The 16,115-nt window shown below is 48.6% G+C and overlaps 1 protein-coding gene across 13 annotated transcripts; it reads left to right on the top strand.

Moving 5' to 3' along the window:
* The first annotated feature begins 1,055 nt into the window (after window positions 1-1,055).
* Abcf2 (ATP binding cassette subfamily F member 2) lies at window positions 1,056-15,258 on the top strand. 13 transcript variants are annotated; one of them, XM_039107496.2, is made up of 15 exons: window positions 1,056-2,596; window positions 3,216-3,412; window positions 5,673-5,882; window positions 6,283-6,465; window positions 6,553-6,724; window positions 8,673-8,768; window positions 9,512-9,614; window positions 11,396-11,491; window positions 11,702-11,821; window positions 11,900-11,989; window positions 12,241-12,351; window positions 12,937-12,999; window positions 13,220-13,348; window positions 13,839-14,042; window positions 14,586-15,244. In XM_039107496.2, the coding sequence occupies exons 2-15, from the start codon at window positions 3,256-3,258 to the stop codon at window positions 14,721-14,723; spliced, it is 1,872 nt and encodes a 623-aa protein (XP_038963424.1). In that variant the 5' UTR covers window positions 1,056-2,596; window positions 3,216-3,255; the 3' UTR covers window positions 14,724-15,244. The 13 variants fall into 13 exon arrangements, 11 of the variants coding, with proteins under 11 accessions (XP_038963424.1, XP_006235996.1, XP_063142014.1 ...); NR_174137.1 differs by having other exon boundaries at window positions 2,513-2,596; window positions 3,216-3,421; window positions 5,670-5,882; ... (1 more) ...; window positions 11,702-11,828; window positions 14,586-15,258; NM_001398837.1 differs by having other exon boundaries at window positions 2,513-2,596; window positions 3,216-3,421; window positions 5,670-5,882; window positions 14,586-15,258.
* Window positions 15,259-16,115: the final 857 nt, after the last annotated feature.

Genomic DNA, 16,115 nt, shown 5'->3' on the forward strand with positions numbered 1-16,115 from the left:
TGACATTTTAGAAAGAATGCCCTATTACCATGTTATGCCTATGCATAATTGGGGTTGCTCACAATTAAATCGGATGCAGAAGTCTCATAGAAAAAGAAAAGCATATGCCTGTAACCCTAGTGCTTTGAAGGGTGGTGTGGAGGCAGGAGGATTGCTGCAGTTTGCTGGCTGCCAGCCTAGCTGCAGGTTCAGTGAGAGTCCCTGTCTCAAGGGAACAAGGCAAAGGGTGACAAAACAGGACACTGAAAATCCTCCTTTGGCTCCCACACAAATCAGTGCTCATACCCATAAATACATGTGAGAATACACCACACACAAATTAAAAATTTTAAAGGGCTAGTAAGACAGCTTAGCAAGAAAAAAACAAAACAAAACAAAACAAAACCTCTTGCCAATAAAGCTTGATGACCTGAGTTTGGTCCTGGTTGAAGGAGAGAATCAATTCAATCAGTTGCTGTTGTCTGACATCAATGTGCATGTGGTGTAGAAATGATGATAATAGACGAGTAAGTACAAGTTTAAGTATCAGATGCATCATGGGAAAGAACACATGTAGTGAGCGAAAGCTTATATAACTCAAATCTGTCTGTTACAACAGAGAACCACTCCTATTCCATTCCTTAGTAAGCCGCCTCTCTTTCCCTTAGACTTCATGAAATGAAGCACCAGGCAATAATCAGGACCCTCGAGTGCACTCTTATCCATGTGCCCTGTGGTCAAGACTGACTGCATTGCTGATCCATGATATTACTTGGCTTTTGAATAAAGTTCCTTGCTATTTTGTAACCTGTGCATGCTCATTTCAATTGTGCGAAATACCATAGTACTACTGAACTGGTGGAGGTTATTCTAGGAACATGGTCAGTGGTATTTAAATGACTGACCTTTGAACTCTAAGCAGACAATCAAGGAGAACTATTTCTATTATGGGGGGCTGGGGGAGAGGTGAAATCAGTGTTTTGAGTCTTAGAGGGATCTTACCCTGACGACCCCTAGGCTTTGCAGTCATTACCAACTCTGTTGAGTCAATTCCAATGAGACATCAAGTTGTGAAGACAGAGTTTAAAGTTTAGAGTAAAAAGAGGACATCCTCAAAGGCAGGGGTGGACAATGAACCAAGAAAAAGTTTCTCATTGGGTAGGAGTGGACAATGGCTGGATGGGTTTATACTTCTCAGTTTCTGGAACAGACAGCTTCCTTAGCAGCAGCATTTCCTGTCCAAGAGATTGACAGGCCCATTTGGATTTCTTTTTTTTTTTTTAAGTGTGTGTGTACACAAAGCCTCCCTTCATCCTCCCTTTTCTTTTCATTTATTTAATATATGAGTACACTGCAGCTGCCTTCAGACTACCAGAGGAGGGCATCAGATTCCATTACAGATTACAGACTGTTGTGAGCCACCATGTGGTTGCTGGGAACTCAGGACCTCTCGAAGAGAAGTCAGTGCTCTTAACCTCTGAGCCATCTCTCCAGTCCCTTTTCTTCTTTCTTAAAATGAGTGTGCTACCAAAGACACACTGCCTTCAAGAGGCAGTCTCTGAAGCTGCTTGTGATGTCCATCCTCAATGATCTTCACGCCTAATTTCTATTTAGCTTGAGAACATGGCGACCTTAGAGGGAAAGGAGCTCACTTACTGAGAGTGCACTCAGGGGCACTAAGTTTGCTTCCTACAGTGTCATCAATAATAAGGCACCAGTGCACAGGACCCTGGACAGGTAACAAGGGTCGTAAAGAGTTGCCTTGATTTTGAGGCTACAGATCTAGTTAATAATGGACCTAACACTAAGTCTGTTATAGATTTTTGACTTGTCTCAAAGGAAATGAAACAAGTCATAGCTAAGTGTCCATAGAGCTAAATTCAAAAAAAGGGTCCTTTTACTTTAGATTTTTTTCCATCACACTCGAATGGCTCTGTTGGAACCCAGAAACTCTTGTCTAAGATACTAAGGTTCAGAACGTCTGGCAATTTCAAAAAGTTTGGTTAGCGATAGACTAGGCTCTGCAATTTTGGTTCCATGAAACTAGGACACCTTTCTCGAACACAGAGCTCCGTTGCTTGGTCTGCAAAGGGTTACCTAACTTTCAGAGCCACCTTTGGCTAGCAGCACCTCATTCTTCTTTTCCCTCCTCCTTCTCTCCCATTGTTTGGACCGGAATTCTTACACCGCAGGATGGGAAGCTTAGTCGTACTCTCTGCTGGTTAAACCAGTATAGCAGCCTGGTTAATTTATCGGCTAGGGGTGGGGTACCGTCTGGACGACCAGCCCACCTCTCCAAAGAGCAATCTGGGATTTGCAGTTTTCAGCTCTTCAAACCCGCTTGGTAGGACGGGACTCTTGGACTCTAATCCTCCCCCAACCCGAATCCTCGCGCGTTCTGATGACGTCACGAGAACTGCGCAACACCTGGGATTCGTGGTAGTTCTGGAAGAGAGTCCCGCCCTAAGTTCTTACGATTCGAGAACTACATTTTCCAGAAACCCTCGCGGCAGCGCGCCAAGGGCCGCCCGGGGCTGTGATTGGCTGGGGAGCCGGCCGCACGCGGAGGAGCTCAAGGAGCAGCTCTGTTGCGACAGAGGCCGAGCGGCGAGGCCCCGTGAGTTGAGGGGGAAGGGGCGCCGGAGGGGAGGAGAGTGCGGACCCGTGAGCAGGAAGCGGGAGGAGAAGCAGAAGGGAGCTCTGGGTCGGGATGAAAAGGACCGAAAGGGAAAAGAACTGGCCCAGGCCGAGACGCCGGCGAACGGGGTGTGGGGGAGGTTAGGGGCAGCGAGCGCGGAGACCCTTAGGGACCCGCCGGGGAGGACTCGTGGTTCCCAGAGAGAAACCACGCCGCAGTCGGTAGGGTGGAGGAGAGGGGCGGAAGGGAGGTCCGGGACGAACTCCTGGCGAAGAACCGAAAAGGAGGCGGCTGGCAGAGGTGCGCGAGCGCCAAGTTCGGAAACTGGAGACGAGGGGCAGAGCGGTCCCTCTCTAAAGGCCCTGGGGGAAGAGCGCATCCAAGTGAAGCCGGCGGCGGCGATTGGCGCGCGAGCCCCAAGGGAGGAGATGAGGCTGGAGGAGCGGTCGAGAGAGTGTGAGAACCCTGAGAAAGTTGGCGGGGACAAGAGTTGGGCACTCGAGGCTTAATAGGAAAATTCCAAGGAGGGATGGGATCCGGCTCAGACATTCTTACCGGCAAGTTTAGAATTTTGGAGTATCTGTTTGCTTTTCTTCAGACTCCTGAAAGAACAGTAACTACCCCTGTGGCTCATCATCATGCCTTCCGACCTGGCTAAGAAGAAGGCAGCCAAAAAGAAGGAAGCCGCCAAAGCTCGACAGCGGCCCAGGAAGGGACATGAAGAAAATGGAGATGCTGTCACAGAACCTCAGGTGGCAGAGGAGAAAAATGAGACCAATGGCAGAGAGACCACAGGTGATGGAGGTGGGTTGGGTGAATTTCCTGAGCTGGTTGTCTCAGCCAAAATCAGAATCTGGATGCAGATGCATAGGCCTTTAATCCCAGCGCTCAGGAGGCTAAGGTGAAAAGATGGAGGGTTTGAGGCCAGGCTGGGCAGCTGCTGCTGCTTCTTTTTTAAAAAGACAAAGTAAAGCACCCACAGACACATGTCTTTATATGCCATGAAACATTACTAGCACCCACACCCACGGAGTTAAAACTTGTTACTGATCAAGGAAACTGAACTCAAGTGGCAAACAGATTGGAGTTTTTGATCTACCTTGGTGCTGCAGTAGACAATAAAAGAAGGCAACTTCTACTATTTCCTGTTTCTCTTCCTACCTGTGGTGGTGAGTATGTCAGGCTTTACCATATGCTACTCTTTTTTTGTGAGGCAGGCATTTGCAAACAGCAGGGTTTCTCTGTGTAGCCCTGGCTGCAGGGATTAAAGGTGTGAGCCACCACTCCTGGCTCATATGGTACTTTTAATGTCACAGGGATAGTGATTATACCAACAAGCAGTGAGTTACAGATTATTACATACCTTTATGTAATTTTTCTGATAATTTAGTTGTGGGTTTTGTTACTTAGGTTTGGGGGATTTATTGTAGCATTTTCCCCGTACTAGATAATGCTACTCACTTCACACTAGAAACATAGTTTGCTCTCAAAAAATTTATTTTCTAGTTCCCTTTCTCTGTTGCCATGACAGAACACTCTGACCAAAATTAACTTAAGAGGAAAAAGTTCATTTCTTTTCATAGTCCCAAGTTCATCTTTGAGGGAAGTAAGGCAAGGACTTTTGTTTTATTTTGTTTTGTTTTTCAAGACAGAGTTTCTCTGGCCCTGGCCCTGGAACTTGCTTTGTAGACTAGGCCGGCCTCAAACTCAGAGATCTTCCTTACTCCTTCCTCCAGAGTGCTGGGATTAAAGGCATGGGTTACCACACCAGGCATCAGCTAGCTTTCTTATGTAGCACAGACCCACTCTGCTAGAGACTGCACTGCCTACACTGGATTGGACCCTGTACATTTTTTTTTTTTTTTTTTTTTGGTTCTTTTTTTTCGGTGCTGGGGACCGAACCCAGGGCCTTGCGCTTCCTAGGTAAGCACTCTACCACTGAGCTAAATCCCCAGCCCCAACCCTGTACATTTTAATTAGCTACTAAGAGAAGGCCTCATAGGGCTGGAGAGATGGCTCAGCGGTTAAGAGCACCCAACTGCTCTTCCAGAGGTCCTGAGGTCCTGAGTTCAATTCCCAGCAACCACATGGTGGCTCACAACCATCTGTAAAGAGATCTGATGCCCTCTTCTGGTGTGTCTGAAGACAGCTACAGTGTACTTACATATAATAAATAAATAAATCTTTAAAAAAAAAAAAAAAGAGAAAAGGCCTCATAGCCATGGCCACCGGCTGGCCTGATGGGGGAGCTCTTCAGTTGAGGGCCCTCTTGACAGGTTTATGTGAAGTTAGCAGCTCATGTTAACTATGACATGGGGAGACATTACAGCATGTGCTAATGAGCATCCCAGCCTAACGCCTGTCTTCACTGCCCAGGAGAACTGCACGGTCTTCTGGTGCATGTAGGCTGCTCAGTGTCCTTTGAATCTTACCAGTTGTTGTCCTTTTACACATTAAGTTCTTGTGTCAGCTTGTGGCTTGTGTTTCCATTTGTTGTCCCCCATGTCCTTCTGCAGTGTTACTTCTGTCTACTTTTAGTCTTTGCAGTTGTTTATTCTGATTTGAGGGACTGTGTTTGGGGTGTATGTGTTTCTGTGTGACCATCACCACAGATACATTAAATATTTTGAAGAAATACAGTGTTAATAATGGGAATAGTAGTGTAGCAACTAGAGTTTGAAAATGACTGATAGAGTCAAGTGGTAGGAACTGTCTCTAAAATAAAATTCTGGAAGGCAGCTAGTGTGATCAGGTTAGGCTGTGGGGAAGCTTTATCCATGGCCAGAGCTGTGGAAGATGGTGAAGGAGGAAACAATGGGAGGGCAAGGAAGTGGGAGGGTGAGAGAGCTTAGAATCAAAAGGGCTCTCGAGGAAAGCTTGTCTGTGAAAGCAAGGTGTTGAGCAAGTCTGTGCCATAAGCACTGTGTATAAAGCCTGCGGAACTCTTAAGTCTGTTTCACATGACCTGAACTCAGGTCCTGTGGGATCTGCCTATTGGTCCCAGATCTGAGTCTGCAGGACTGACCCTTCCCAAATTCCACATTTGCCCCAGAAGTGGATTTGCTGACCAAGGAGCTGGAGGACTTTGAGATGAAGAAAGCTGCTGCTCGAGCTGTCACCGGTGTCCTGGCTTCTCACCCCAACAGTACTGACGTCCATATCATCAACCTCTCACTCACCTTTCATGGTCAAGAGCTGCTCAGCGACACCAAACTGGAATTAAACTCAGGCCGGCGCTACGGCCTCATTGGCTTAAATGGAATTGGTGAGGCCCTTGGGGGTCCAGTGGAGGAGGTTTCTCTTTCTTGGTTTGTCTGTCACTCAGTATGTATTTAGCACTAACAAAGCAAGAAACTGACTGGAGGGCCAGACATGCCTGGGACAAGGGGCTCATGACACAGAGCTGTGTGTAGCATGTGCCATGGGAGTAGTTTTTTGATAGAAGGTGCTGGAGAGGTTGGTGGGAGTGAGGGTGAGGAGTAGTGGTGTGAAGCCTTTATAAGTGAACAGATCTCACAGGCACAGTAAGGTTAGACTTGAAGGGAAATTGGAAAGGAGATCCTGAGAGCGGGTGATTTGCAGAAGGGGGATCCTGGTTTGCTTGTTAGGGACAGGTGCAAAATAATGGCAGAGAAATGGCTGAGTGTCTTCTGTCGCCCTCTCAGGAAAGTCCATGCTGCTCTCTGCCGTTGGAAAACGTGAAGTACCCATCCCTGAGCACATCGACATCTACCATCTGACTCGGGAGATGCCCCCTAGCGATAAGACACCCTTGCAGTGTGTGATGGAGGTGGACACAGAGCGGGCCATGCTGGAGAGAGAGGCTGAGCGCTTGGCTCATGAGGATGGTATGGCTCACACCCAGGGCTGGGCTGGGCTGGGCTGGGCTTTCTTCTAGGACCCTCAGGGAGCTCACAGTCACGTGCTGCCCACAGCGGAGTGTGAGAAGCTCATGGAACTCTATGAACGGTTGGAAGAGCTGGATGCTGACAAAGCTGAGATGAGGGCCTCAAGGATCTTACACGGATTGGGTTTCACACCTGCCATGCAGCGCAAGAAGCTGAAAGACTTCAGTGGTGGCTGGCGGATGAGAGTTGCTCTTGCTAGGTGAGTTTCCCCTCTCTTCCATCCTCCCTTGGAGCTCCTGTCTCTCAGAGGGGAATATTATTCACTCCAGTAGGGATGTAGAACAGGGATGGTGTTCAGTGTGTGTCAGATGAGATAGCCATTAGAGATGTAATGTGGATTGATGTGTGGCCTGGACTCAGTGTCCTGGCTAAAGTACTTAAGAATACTTCCATGCGGGCTAGAGAGACGGCTCAGAGGTTAAGACTGCTCTTCCGGGGTTGGGGATTTAGCTCAGTGGTAGAGCGCTTGCTCAAGGCCCTGGGTTCGGTCCCCAGCTTCGAAAAAAAGAAAAGAAAAGAAAAAAAGACTGCTCTTCCAGAGGTCCTGAGTTCAATTCCCAGCAACCACACAGTGGCTCACGACCATATGTAGTGAGATCTGATGCCCTCTTCTGGCCTGCAGGCATACATGCAGGCAGAACTCTGTAGTTAAAATAAATCTTGGGGTTGGGGATTTAGCTCAGTGGTAGAGCGCTTGCCTAGGAAGCGCAAGGCCCTGGGTTCGGTCCCCAGCTCCGAAAAAAAGAACCAAAAAAAAAATAAAATAAAATAAAAAATAAAATAAATCTTTAAGGGGAAAAAAAAGGCTGGAGAGATCTCAGTGGTTTAGAGCACTGACTGCTCTTCCTGAGGTCCTGGGTTCAAATCCCAGCAACCACATGGTGATTCACAACCATCTGTAATGAGATCTGATGACCTCTTCTGATGTGTCTGAAGACAGCTACAATTTATTTATATATAATAAATACATCTTTAAAAAAAAAAGAATACTTCCATTCTCAGTCTGGTTCTCAGCACATGGTCCAGTAATACTCTGAGCAGACCTGAATAAAATGGTAGATATGTGTCTGTTTTCACCTTGACCCCTTCCTTCCTTTTGTGCTTCTGTCCTAATTTTTATGATAGTATAATGTTAGACAGCATTGGTGCTACCTGCCCTTTTTAACCCCTGTAAACTTGGGGTTAAAGTGAGTTTGAAGTCCAGCACTGTGCCAGTGCCCTCTCCAGGGTGCTGAGGTGTATGTGTTTTCTCTTACAGTAGTGGAGTATCTCAGGCTGCGCACTGTATGTAAACAAAAAGACGAATTATTGTTTATGACTAGAGGAACAGGGTCGGGGGAGCCCAGCTGATGTAGTAGGTCCTGAAGTGTAATGTAGCTTAGTGTGGGCTTCATGTGGTGAGAGATAAGGAAGTTCCTGTGTCTGTCTTCTTGTCTCTCCTTACAAAGCCATGAGTGTGTCCTCCTTGGGCTCTATCCTGATGACTTCCTAATCCTGCTCCCCTTACCTTACCGAAGACCAACATTCAGATGCATTTACTCCCCCCCTCTTACTGCCTCTCTGTGGGGAGTCCACACTAATCAAGCCTGCTCCTTGGAAGCAAGTTGGCAAGGCTGCCCCATGACCCCTGAGAGTAGCCTCTGTGTCTTAGATCATGAGTGTGGTGACTCCACTTGCTCACCAGAAGTTGCACTGACTGGCTTAAAAGTTCTCTCAGTGCAGGCTGGAATGTGATGTTCAGAAGTACTCTGACCAAGTTCCCCAAGACTGGTGACTGCGGTCTGGAAGCCAGGGCTTCAGCCTGTCTGTTGTTTTACCAGTGTAAGAAGAGGACATTCTTTGGCCAGTTGCTGGGGTCTGTCACCCCCACCAAGTAATCTAACCTGCTTGTTGCCTTAGTAACTTGTTTCCTCTCGTGCCTCTGATGCTTGCCAGCTGCCATCACAGCCCTCAGGTGCAAAAGGTCTTCTCAGCCTTGCCTACCGTCCGAATTCCTGTAACTCACTTTCTACCTTTCTTTCAGTCCTGAACTCTGGAGTCCTTCCTTCCTCTGAAGTAGAAAACAGATTGGCTTAAGAATTCAGTTCAGACCTGAGCAGCAGTGAGACAGCATTTACGATGCCTCTGTTTCCTTTTGCATCCTTCAGAGCCCTCTTCATTCGGCCCTTCATGCTGCTGCTGGACGAGCCTACCAACCACCTGGACCTGGATGCTTGCGTGTGGCTGGAAGAGGAACTCAAGACGTAAGAGATGGGGCTGGGGGCTGCCGTCCCAGGGCGTTAGGAGCAGAGTACAGTGGAATTAGGTGCTCAGAAGCTGCCCTGATGAGTGTGTGAAGGGAGGCCAGAGACGAGCCAGATGCAGCCAGTGCCAGTGTACTCAGACTGGTCCTTGCTCTTTCACTGGAGTGAGGGTTTGTTTTTTTAGGATTGTTTTTTAAATCTGAAATATATGAGCCTTTTGTTTTTCCTGTGTCCAAAAAACAGCATCCTCACTAAAGAAAATGTTTTAATCCTGTGTGTGCATGTGCATACATGTGTACATGGATCATGTAGTGAGTCTAATGCTTAAATTCATGGTGTGATAAAGAAAAATAATAGTAAATACTGTCTCGACTTTAGAAGGGAACAGGAGCTGCCTTAGCGCTATCTTTAAAAAGAACTTCTGTTCCTCTTCTTGAGTCTGTTTGGGTTGACCCCATGCACGGTTCTGGATACCTTTTTTAAATACCTGTATAGACAGACTGTTGGCATCACTACTATGCCCATCCCACTCCATTGCCTTGGGCTGTCTTGGAACTGAAAGGCTCAGGAGCCCCCTTACTGAGGGAATGCAGCATTGCCTGTGTCCCTGCTGGCTGCAGAAGCTTCAGGGGCACTCAGATTTACTAAGGGTGGGAGAGTGAGGGCCAGGAGGGTCTCGCCATGTAGCCTTTTGTGACCAACTCTGACTTGAGACCTTCCTGACTGGCTCTTTGGCTTCACAGTTTCAAGCGTATCCTGGTCCTTGTGTCCCATTCCCAGGACTTCCTGAATGGGGTCTGCACCAATATCATCCACATGCACAACAAGAAACTGAAGTACTACACGGTGAGTGGGCCTTGGTCTCTGGGCTCGCTAAATATTTGAATTTGTTATTAAAAAGTAAAATAACCCTTTAAAGAATGTCAACCCAGTATATTTTAGTCCCAAAACCTTTGCTTCTTTCTGCCCATAGGCCACAGTTGGCAGCTGCTTTGTGTGTGTGTGTGTGTGTGTGTGTGTGTGTGTGTGTGTGTGTGTGTGTGTGCGCGCGCGCGTTCGTGCGCGCTCGCGCTTTGCTGCCTTCATTGTTGTTGTAACAGTTTGGTGCACAAGAAAATAAGTTAGTATCTTAACAGCCTCACTGTTGTGCTTTGTCTCTTTTGTCTTAGAAAATAGTTGGTTTTATTGCTATTGTTAATAATGTGTCCCTGTGTGTGGGTTTGAGCATGTGAGTACAGATGCCTGCTCAGGCCAGAACAGGCTGTTGATCATCCAGAGCTGGAGTTAGAGGCAGTTCTGAGCACCTGCTGTGGATGCTGGGATCAAATGAAAAACACATCACTAGATGAGAGAATTGCAATAAGAATGTTAATGAAAAGTAGTTGTGGCGGCATCTACATGACCCCAGCACTATGTTGGCTGATGGATAAGGGTCATGTCAACCTGGATTCCACAGTGAGCATCAGTCTCTAACAGGGAAAGGGAAACATAGACCTCTTCCTAGGGAGCAGTAGTAGTCTCTAATATTGCCTCCCGACATATTTGCAGACTCTGTTTGGGGCTTTTGTTCTTTAATGTGTATTTTATGTATTCATTGCATATATGAGTCTTTATGCATCCCAGTGCCTGTGAAGGCAAGAAAAGGATGTCAGGTCCCATGGGCTACCATGTGGTTGCTGGGAATTGAACGCAGGTCCTTTGGAAGTGCTCTTAACCACTGACCTATCTCCAGCCCCTCTTCTATAATCCTTAATGATCATTCTATTCTTCGGGTTACTTTTAAATTGGTACTCTTCCCCCTTAGCATGCCTATATGGTATGATCCCTGTATGGATGTCCTGCAGCTTGTTGGCTTGGTCTTTTTTTTTTTTTTTTTTATAGATTTATTTACTTTATGTATGTGAGTACACCGTAGCTGTCTTCAGACACACCAGAAGACGGCATTGGATTCCATGACAGATGGTTGTGAGCCACCATGTGGTTGCTGGGAATCGAACTCAGCTCTGGAAGAGCAGTCAGTGCTCTTAACCGCTGAGCCATCTCTCCAGCCCCTGGCTTGGTCTTTTTAATGGATGGCTAGCTTGAATCTTGAGCTTTGTCTGGCTCAGGTAGAAACCATGGCAATCCAAGGCATGGTCTGCGTCCAGTTGGTTTGTTTTCTCTTGTGGGGGATAACCCTTACCCATATGTGGTTCAGCACTGGTGTGAGTGAGTAGTCAGAGATGGCCAAGAGCCTGAGCTTCATGGTGTCAGCTGTGCTCAGGGCTTCTGATGGTGCTGGGTTCTTCCCCTTAATCTTTGGCTCTGCCATAGAACCTGGCTTAGCCTGGCTGAGCAGGAGGCATGGACTTGAGAATGTATACCCATACATTTGCAGTTGGGCTGTAGCATGGCTTAGTGCCACACCCTTCCCTGACAGGAGCCATTTGAGCCATGCCCTGAGTTCCACCCTCAGCCCTGCAAGAATAAATAGCAGGTTCTGTTAGCATGTGCTACTGTAATAAAGTTCCTGTCTACTGCTCAGCCTTAGAGCTCAGCCAGTGAATGATGCCCCGCCCTCTAACCTGAGTGAGAGCCCAGTGAGCCCTGGGTAAAGCTGCCATCTTGCCTGGGGCATTTCCCCACAGGGTAATTATGATCAGTATGTGAAGACACGGCTGGAGCTGGAAGAGAACCAGATGAAGAGGTTTCACTGGGAGCAGGACCAGATAGCACACATGAAGGTAGGGAGGCTACACTGCTCCTCTCCTCCTGGATTGGGATGCAAAGGGAACTGGAGGAACTGGGAAGATGTGGGTCATTCTTATTCTAGGGTTGAGTTGCTACTTCCTGTTTCCCGTGCACACTTCAAGTTCCCTCCTGGTCCACTGCAAATAATTCAAGGCCTTCCTGTGTCTTGCACTCACTCCAATCCTCCTTCCGGTCTCTTGCAGAACTACATTGCCAGGTTTGGCCATGGCAGTGCCAAGCTGGCCCGGCAGGCTCAAAGCAAAGAGAAAACACTACAGAAAATGATGGCATCCGGACTGACAGAAAGGGTTGTGAGTGACAAGGTGAGGTGTGACCACTGTGGTTAGGTAACTGGAGCATGAGTTTAAGACAGCCCTGACTGAAAATGCCTCCTCCTCTAGACGCTATCATTTTATTTCCCACCGTGTGGTAAGATCCCACCACCTGTCATTATGGTGCAGAACGTGAGCTTCAAGTATACAAAAGACGGGGTGAGTACAGTGCTCTCTGTGTAGCTAGGCCGGTGCACTTTGCATGGGCAGCTGAGCAGTGGGAACCTCTCCTGTTGTTGCTGACTGCATCTGCGGACTTTGCCGGGGAGCAGTTGTTAGCCAGGTTTAGCAGGCAGAAGCAGTGGGTTGCAGTCAGCTTTGGCAGTAGTACCCTGTCCGTTCTTCCCACCTATGGGGTTGGCACACCAGGCATTAATTCAACTTTGTCCCTCTCTCTTTACCCACCTCAGCCTTGCATCTACAATAATCTAGAATTTGGCATTGACCTTGACACACGAGTGGCTCTGGTAGGGCCCAACGGAGCAGGGAAGTCCACTCTGTTGAAGCTGCTAACTGGAGAGGTATGGTGCTAAGGTGGCATGTCATGGCTTCCTACTGGTGTATGAGTGAGTGTCTTGGTGGTTGAGTGAGCCACCTGAAGAGCCTGGGGTGGGGCTGAGGCCAGGGATGTCTTCCTGTGAGACGGTGGGTGGGGCGGAATCTGTATGACTGAGAGTGCATGCGAATGCATGCATACAACAGTGTTTACGTCAGGCTATAAAGACAGCCTATCCAGTGGAGTTTCTTTTGAGAAAATGTGTGTTGTAGCTACATCATGTGCTTCATTAATGTTTTGTACAGTGGACCTTTCTTGTCCACTTAGTGGGCTGTATATACTTTACATTTGGTTCATTATATATTCATGTGGGAGTCGGTTCTCACCAGTGGGTTCCAGATCAACTCAGATTGTCAAGCTTAGAAGCCAGTGCCTTTATCCACTGATCTCTGCACAGCCCCCTAACACTTCAGAGTGCCTAGAAGGTAGTCTGTGTGTTAGCTAGTGCAGGAGACCAATTAGGGGGTTGTTCGAGCCCTGTTCAATATACATGTGTTTGCTTCTGTCAGGGATTTTCTTCCCCCCAGTTTTACTTAATACTCTTCCCTAGCTTCTGCCTACAGATGGAATGATCCGGAAGCATTCTCATGTCAAGATAGGGCGTTACCATCAGGTACAGACTTGGGGGTCAAGGTTGGGGGTCAGGGTGGAAGAAGGGGACACATCTATCCAAACCTCTCCTCTGGGAACATAACTCCTCCCTGTGTCTTGTATCCTGAGCAAGTGTCTGGGAAGGCTCCTAGGGCGGGCCTCTCTTAGGGTAGACCCCCGTCACACCAGGTGGCATCCTTTTGGAGGAGGTTCCCTCAAATGTGGTCTTGCTTTCTCTGCAGCACTTACAGGAGCAGCTGGACCTGGACCTTTCCCCTTTGGAGTACATGATGAAGTGCTACCCAGAGATCAAGGAGAAGGAGGAAATGAGGAAGATCATTGGGAGATATGGCCTCACTGGGAAACAGCAGGTGAGAGGAGGGCGGGAAGGACCCAGGATGGCTCAGCGGCTGTGCTGTCTTCACTCGTAGGTTTGGAGGTGATCCTGAGTCTCCTCCACCCTTCCTCTGTGGTGCCATGCACTATGGGGTTGTGGGAAAGATCAGTGAAAGGAACTCTGAGAGGCTCTTGAGCCAGAGTGCTTGAGGGAGCGAAGGGAATTGCCACCTAGAAAACAGACATGAAATCATGTCATTGCATGTGGACTTATGTTCTAAGAGTGAGATTCGTGTTCATGCTTCCAGGTGTTCCGTGTCAGATCTCAGGACTAATGGCCTGGCCGCTGTCTTGCCTTGTGATCCTAGGTCATCCTAAGCTCATGTCTTGCCCCCTCCCCCCCTAAAAAAGAACAAAACAACAACAAAGGCAGTAATGGTAACAAGAGCCAGGAAGGAGGGAGTCCCCGCTGTGCAGCACCTGTAATGCCAGCATCGGGTCCTTACGTTGTCATGGCTCCTCTAGGTGAGCCCAATCCGGAACCTGTCAGATGGGCAGAAGTGCCGAGTGTGTCTGGCCTGGCTGGCCTGGCAGAATCCGCACATGCTCTTTCTGGACGAGCCTACCAATCACCTGGACATCGAGACCATTGATGCTCTGGCAGATGCCATCAATGAGTTCGAGGGTGGCATGATGCTCGTCAGCCATGACTTCAGACTCATCCAGCAGGTGAGTGTGGCCTGGGGCACAGCCGTGCTGCAGGGAGGGCATAACAACATCCGCTAAGTTCAGAGAAGGGTCTCGGGGCCATATGGCCAGCTCTCATGACTCAGGATAGTGGTTAACTTGGTATCGATGACCCAAATGAGAAAGTCTCCTTCTTACTAATCTCTGGAGATTCTCCAGCCCAAAACTGAGTGTTGTAGTGAGAAGGATTCGGGTTAGGAGGAGGAAAGGTTACCAGCCTTTCTGTGCCTCTTAAGAAGCTAGGGTAGAGAAACCAGTGGGTCATGGAACCTCTGAGTAGCCAGGAGCCTGCTGGGACCTGAAAGCAGAGGGAGGCACAGCAGGAAGGATCTACCTTAGAACTGAGATTCAGTTAGAATCAGAAGAGATTAGAATCAGAGGCTCCAAAGAGCCTGTTTGGTGGTGGAGTAAGCTGCATGTAGTTTGGTTGGGACCTCAAGAGTAGTGGTTGCTTTTGGGAAGCCCAGTACTGGCAGTGGGGAGGGTGCCAGGGACTGGGCAGATCAGCCCAGCATCTACTTCCAGGTTGCACAGGAGATTTGGGTCTGTGAGAAGCAGACAATCACCAAGTGGCCTGGAGACATCCTAGCCTACAAGGAGCACCTCAAGTCCAAGCTGGTGGATGAGGAGCCCCAGCTCACCAAGAGGACCCACAACGTGTGAGCCCTCAGCTAGGCTTGGGTCAGGAATGCCACCTGGAGACTGCCAGCTGACACCTGACCAGCCACTCAGGACAGGACCCTGGGGCCGCACTCCCGCACTGCCGCAATGCTGCCCCCAGCCTCTCCCCTCAGCCTGCCTTCGCTGCATCCTATCTCCAGCTGGACAGCGCCTGTCCATTTCCTACCCTCCTTCCATTTGGGTCTGTCTGTCTGGACTCGGCTGGCTGTTCCCTCCAGACCCTTGCTGGTGACCTTGCCCTGAAAGATGCAGCCAGGGGTGCCTGGGTTAACCCCAGGGCCCAAGCCCTGCTCTGGCCCTGGAAGGATTCAAGAGCCTCATTATGGGTTTCGGTGATGTTGGAGAAATACCACCAGCCCATCACCCCCGTTCTTTATTGCTTCTGGTTTGGAGCTCTGGGCCAGGGCCTAGTCCTGGTCGGTATTTTAATAATTATTTAACAGTGTAGATCTATGTGTCATCTACCAAGTGTCCAATAAAGGAGGAGGAAGCTACACACCTTCCTTCCTGGGTCTCTGAGCCTTTTTCTCTCCCTGCAGTCAGCATTCACTCCTCTCAGGCAGCTGTGGACCTGATGAGGCCGGAGTCTGGAGGACTTACCTCCCCCGCCCACCCCTTTCTGGATTGAGCATTTCCTTAGGCCAGGGTTGCAGGAGATTTCATGGATTTTGGATGTGGAGGGCTTGTCAGATAGGAGACTGACCTTGCCAACTTTTTGGAAGTCTGGAAACAGGAGCTCAGATTTCTAAGAAGCTTCCTGGCGTGTGTATGCTAGGTGTCACGGGCCATACGTTGCAGTATGATGTGCTGCTGCCACCTGCATGCCGCATGGGGCACTGTTAGGAATCAGGTTCTTAAGTTGCATTTGGTGGAGTGGAAGAGATGCGTGTAGGGTCTGCATCTGCAGTTCGCCTGACACAGTTCCGTTATCTTACATACACGTACGCCCTTCAAGCTCTGTCTAGCTTACATCTAAGGTCATAGTCTCTGGTCCTTTGGAACTTTGAGGCTTCATGTCAGTAGGTACCCCCAAAACCTCAGTGGCCATCTTTGTGAGAAAACACACCCAGCCATTTTTCAGTATGTTTATAGTATATCTAAGATAGCAAAAGAACCTCCCAGATGCTGTTCAGATCCCCAAGGAGCTCACAAGTGGGAAAGCCAACAAAACAGAAAGGCAGGCTATACATCATGTTCAATTTTAGTTTGGATACTGGAAGGATCAAAAGTACTCAAAGTGGAGGACTATCTAGCCACATCCCAGAAAGGCAAGACTTGAACCTGTTCCTATTTCCTAAAAAAGGGACAATGGTCCTCAGATAGTGAGGTCCCAGAACTGCTTAGGTGGAGGGAACAAAGCTATCCCATTGAAAG

The sequence above is a fragment of the Rattus norvegicus genome, chromosome 4 (genome assembly GCF_036323735.1).
Source record: "Rattus norvegicus strain BN/NHsdMcwi chromosome 4, GRCr8, whole genome shotgun sequence".
Classification (NCBI taxonomy): domain Eukaryota; kingdom Metazoa; phylum Chordata; class Mammalia; order Rodentia; family Muridae; genus Rattus; species Rattus norvegicus.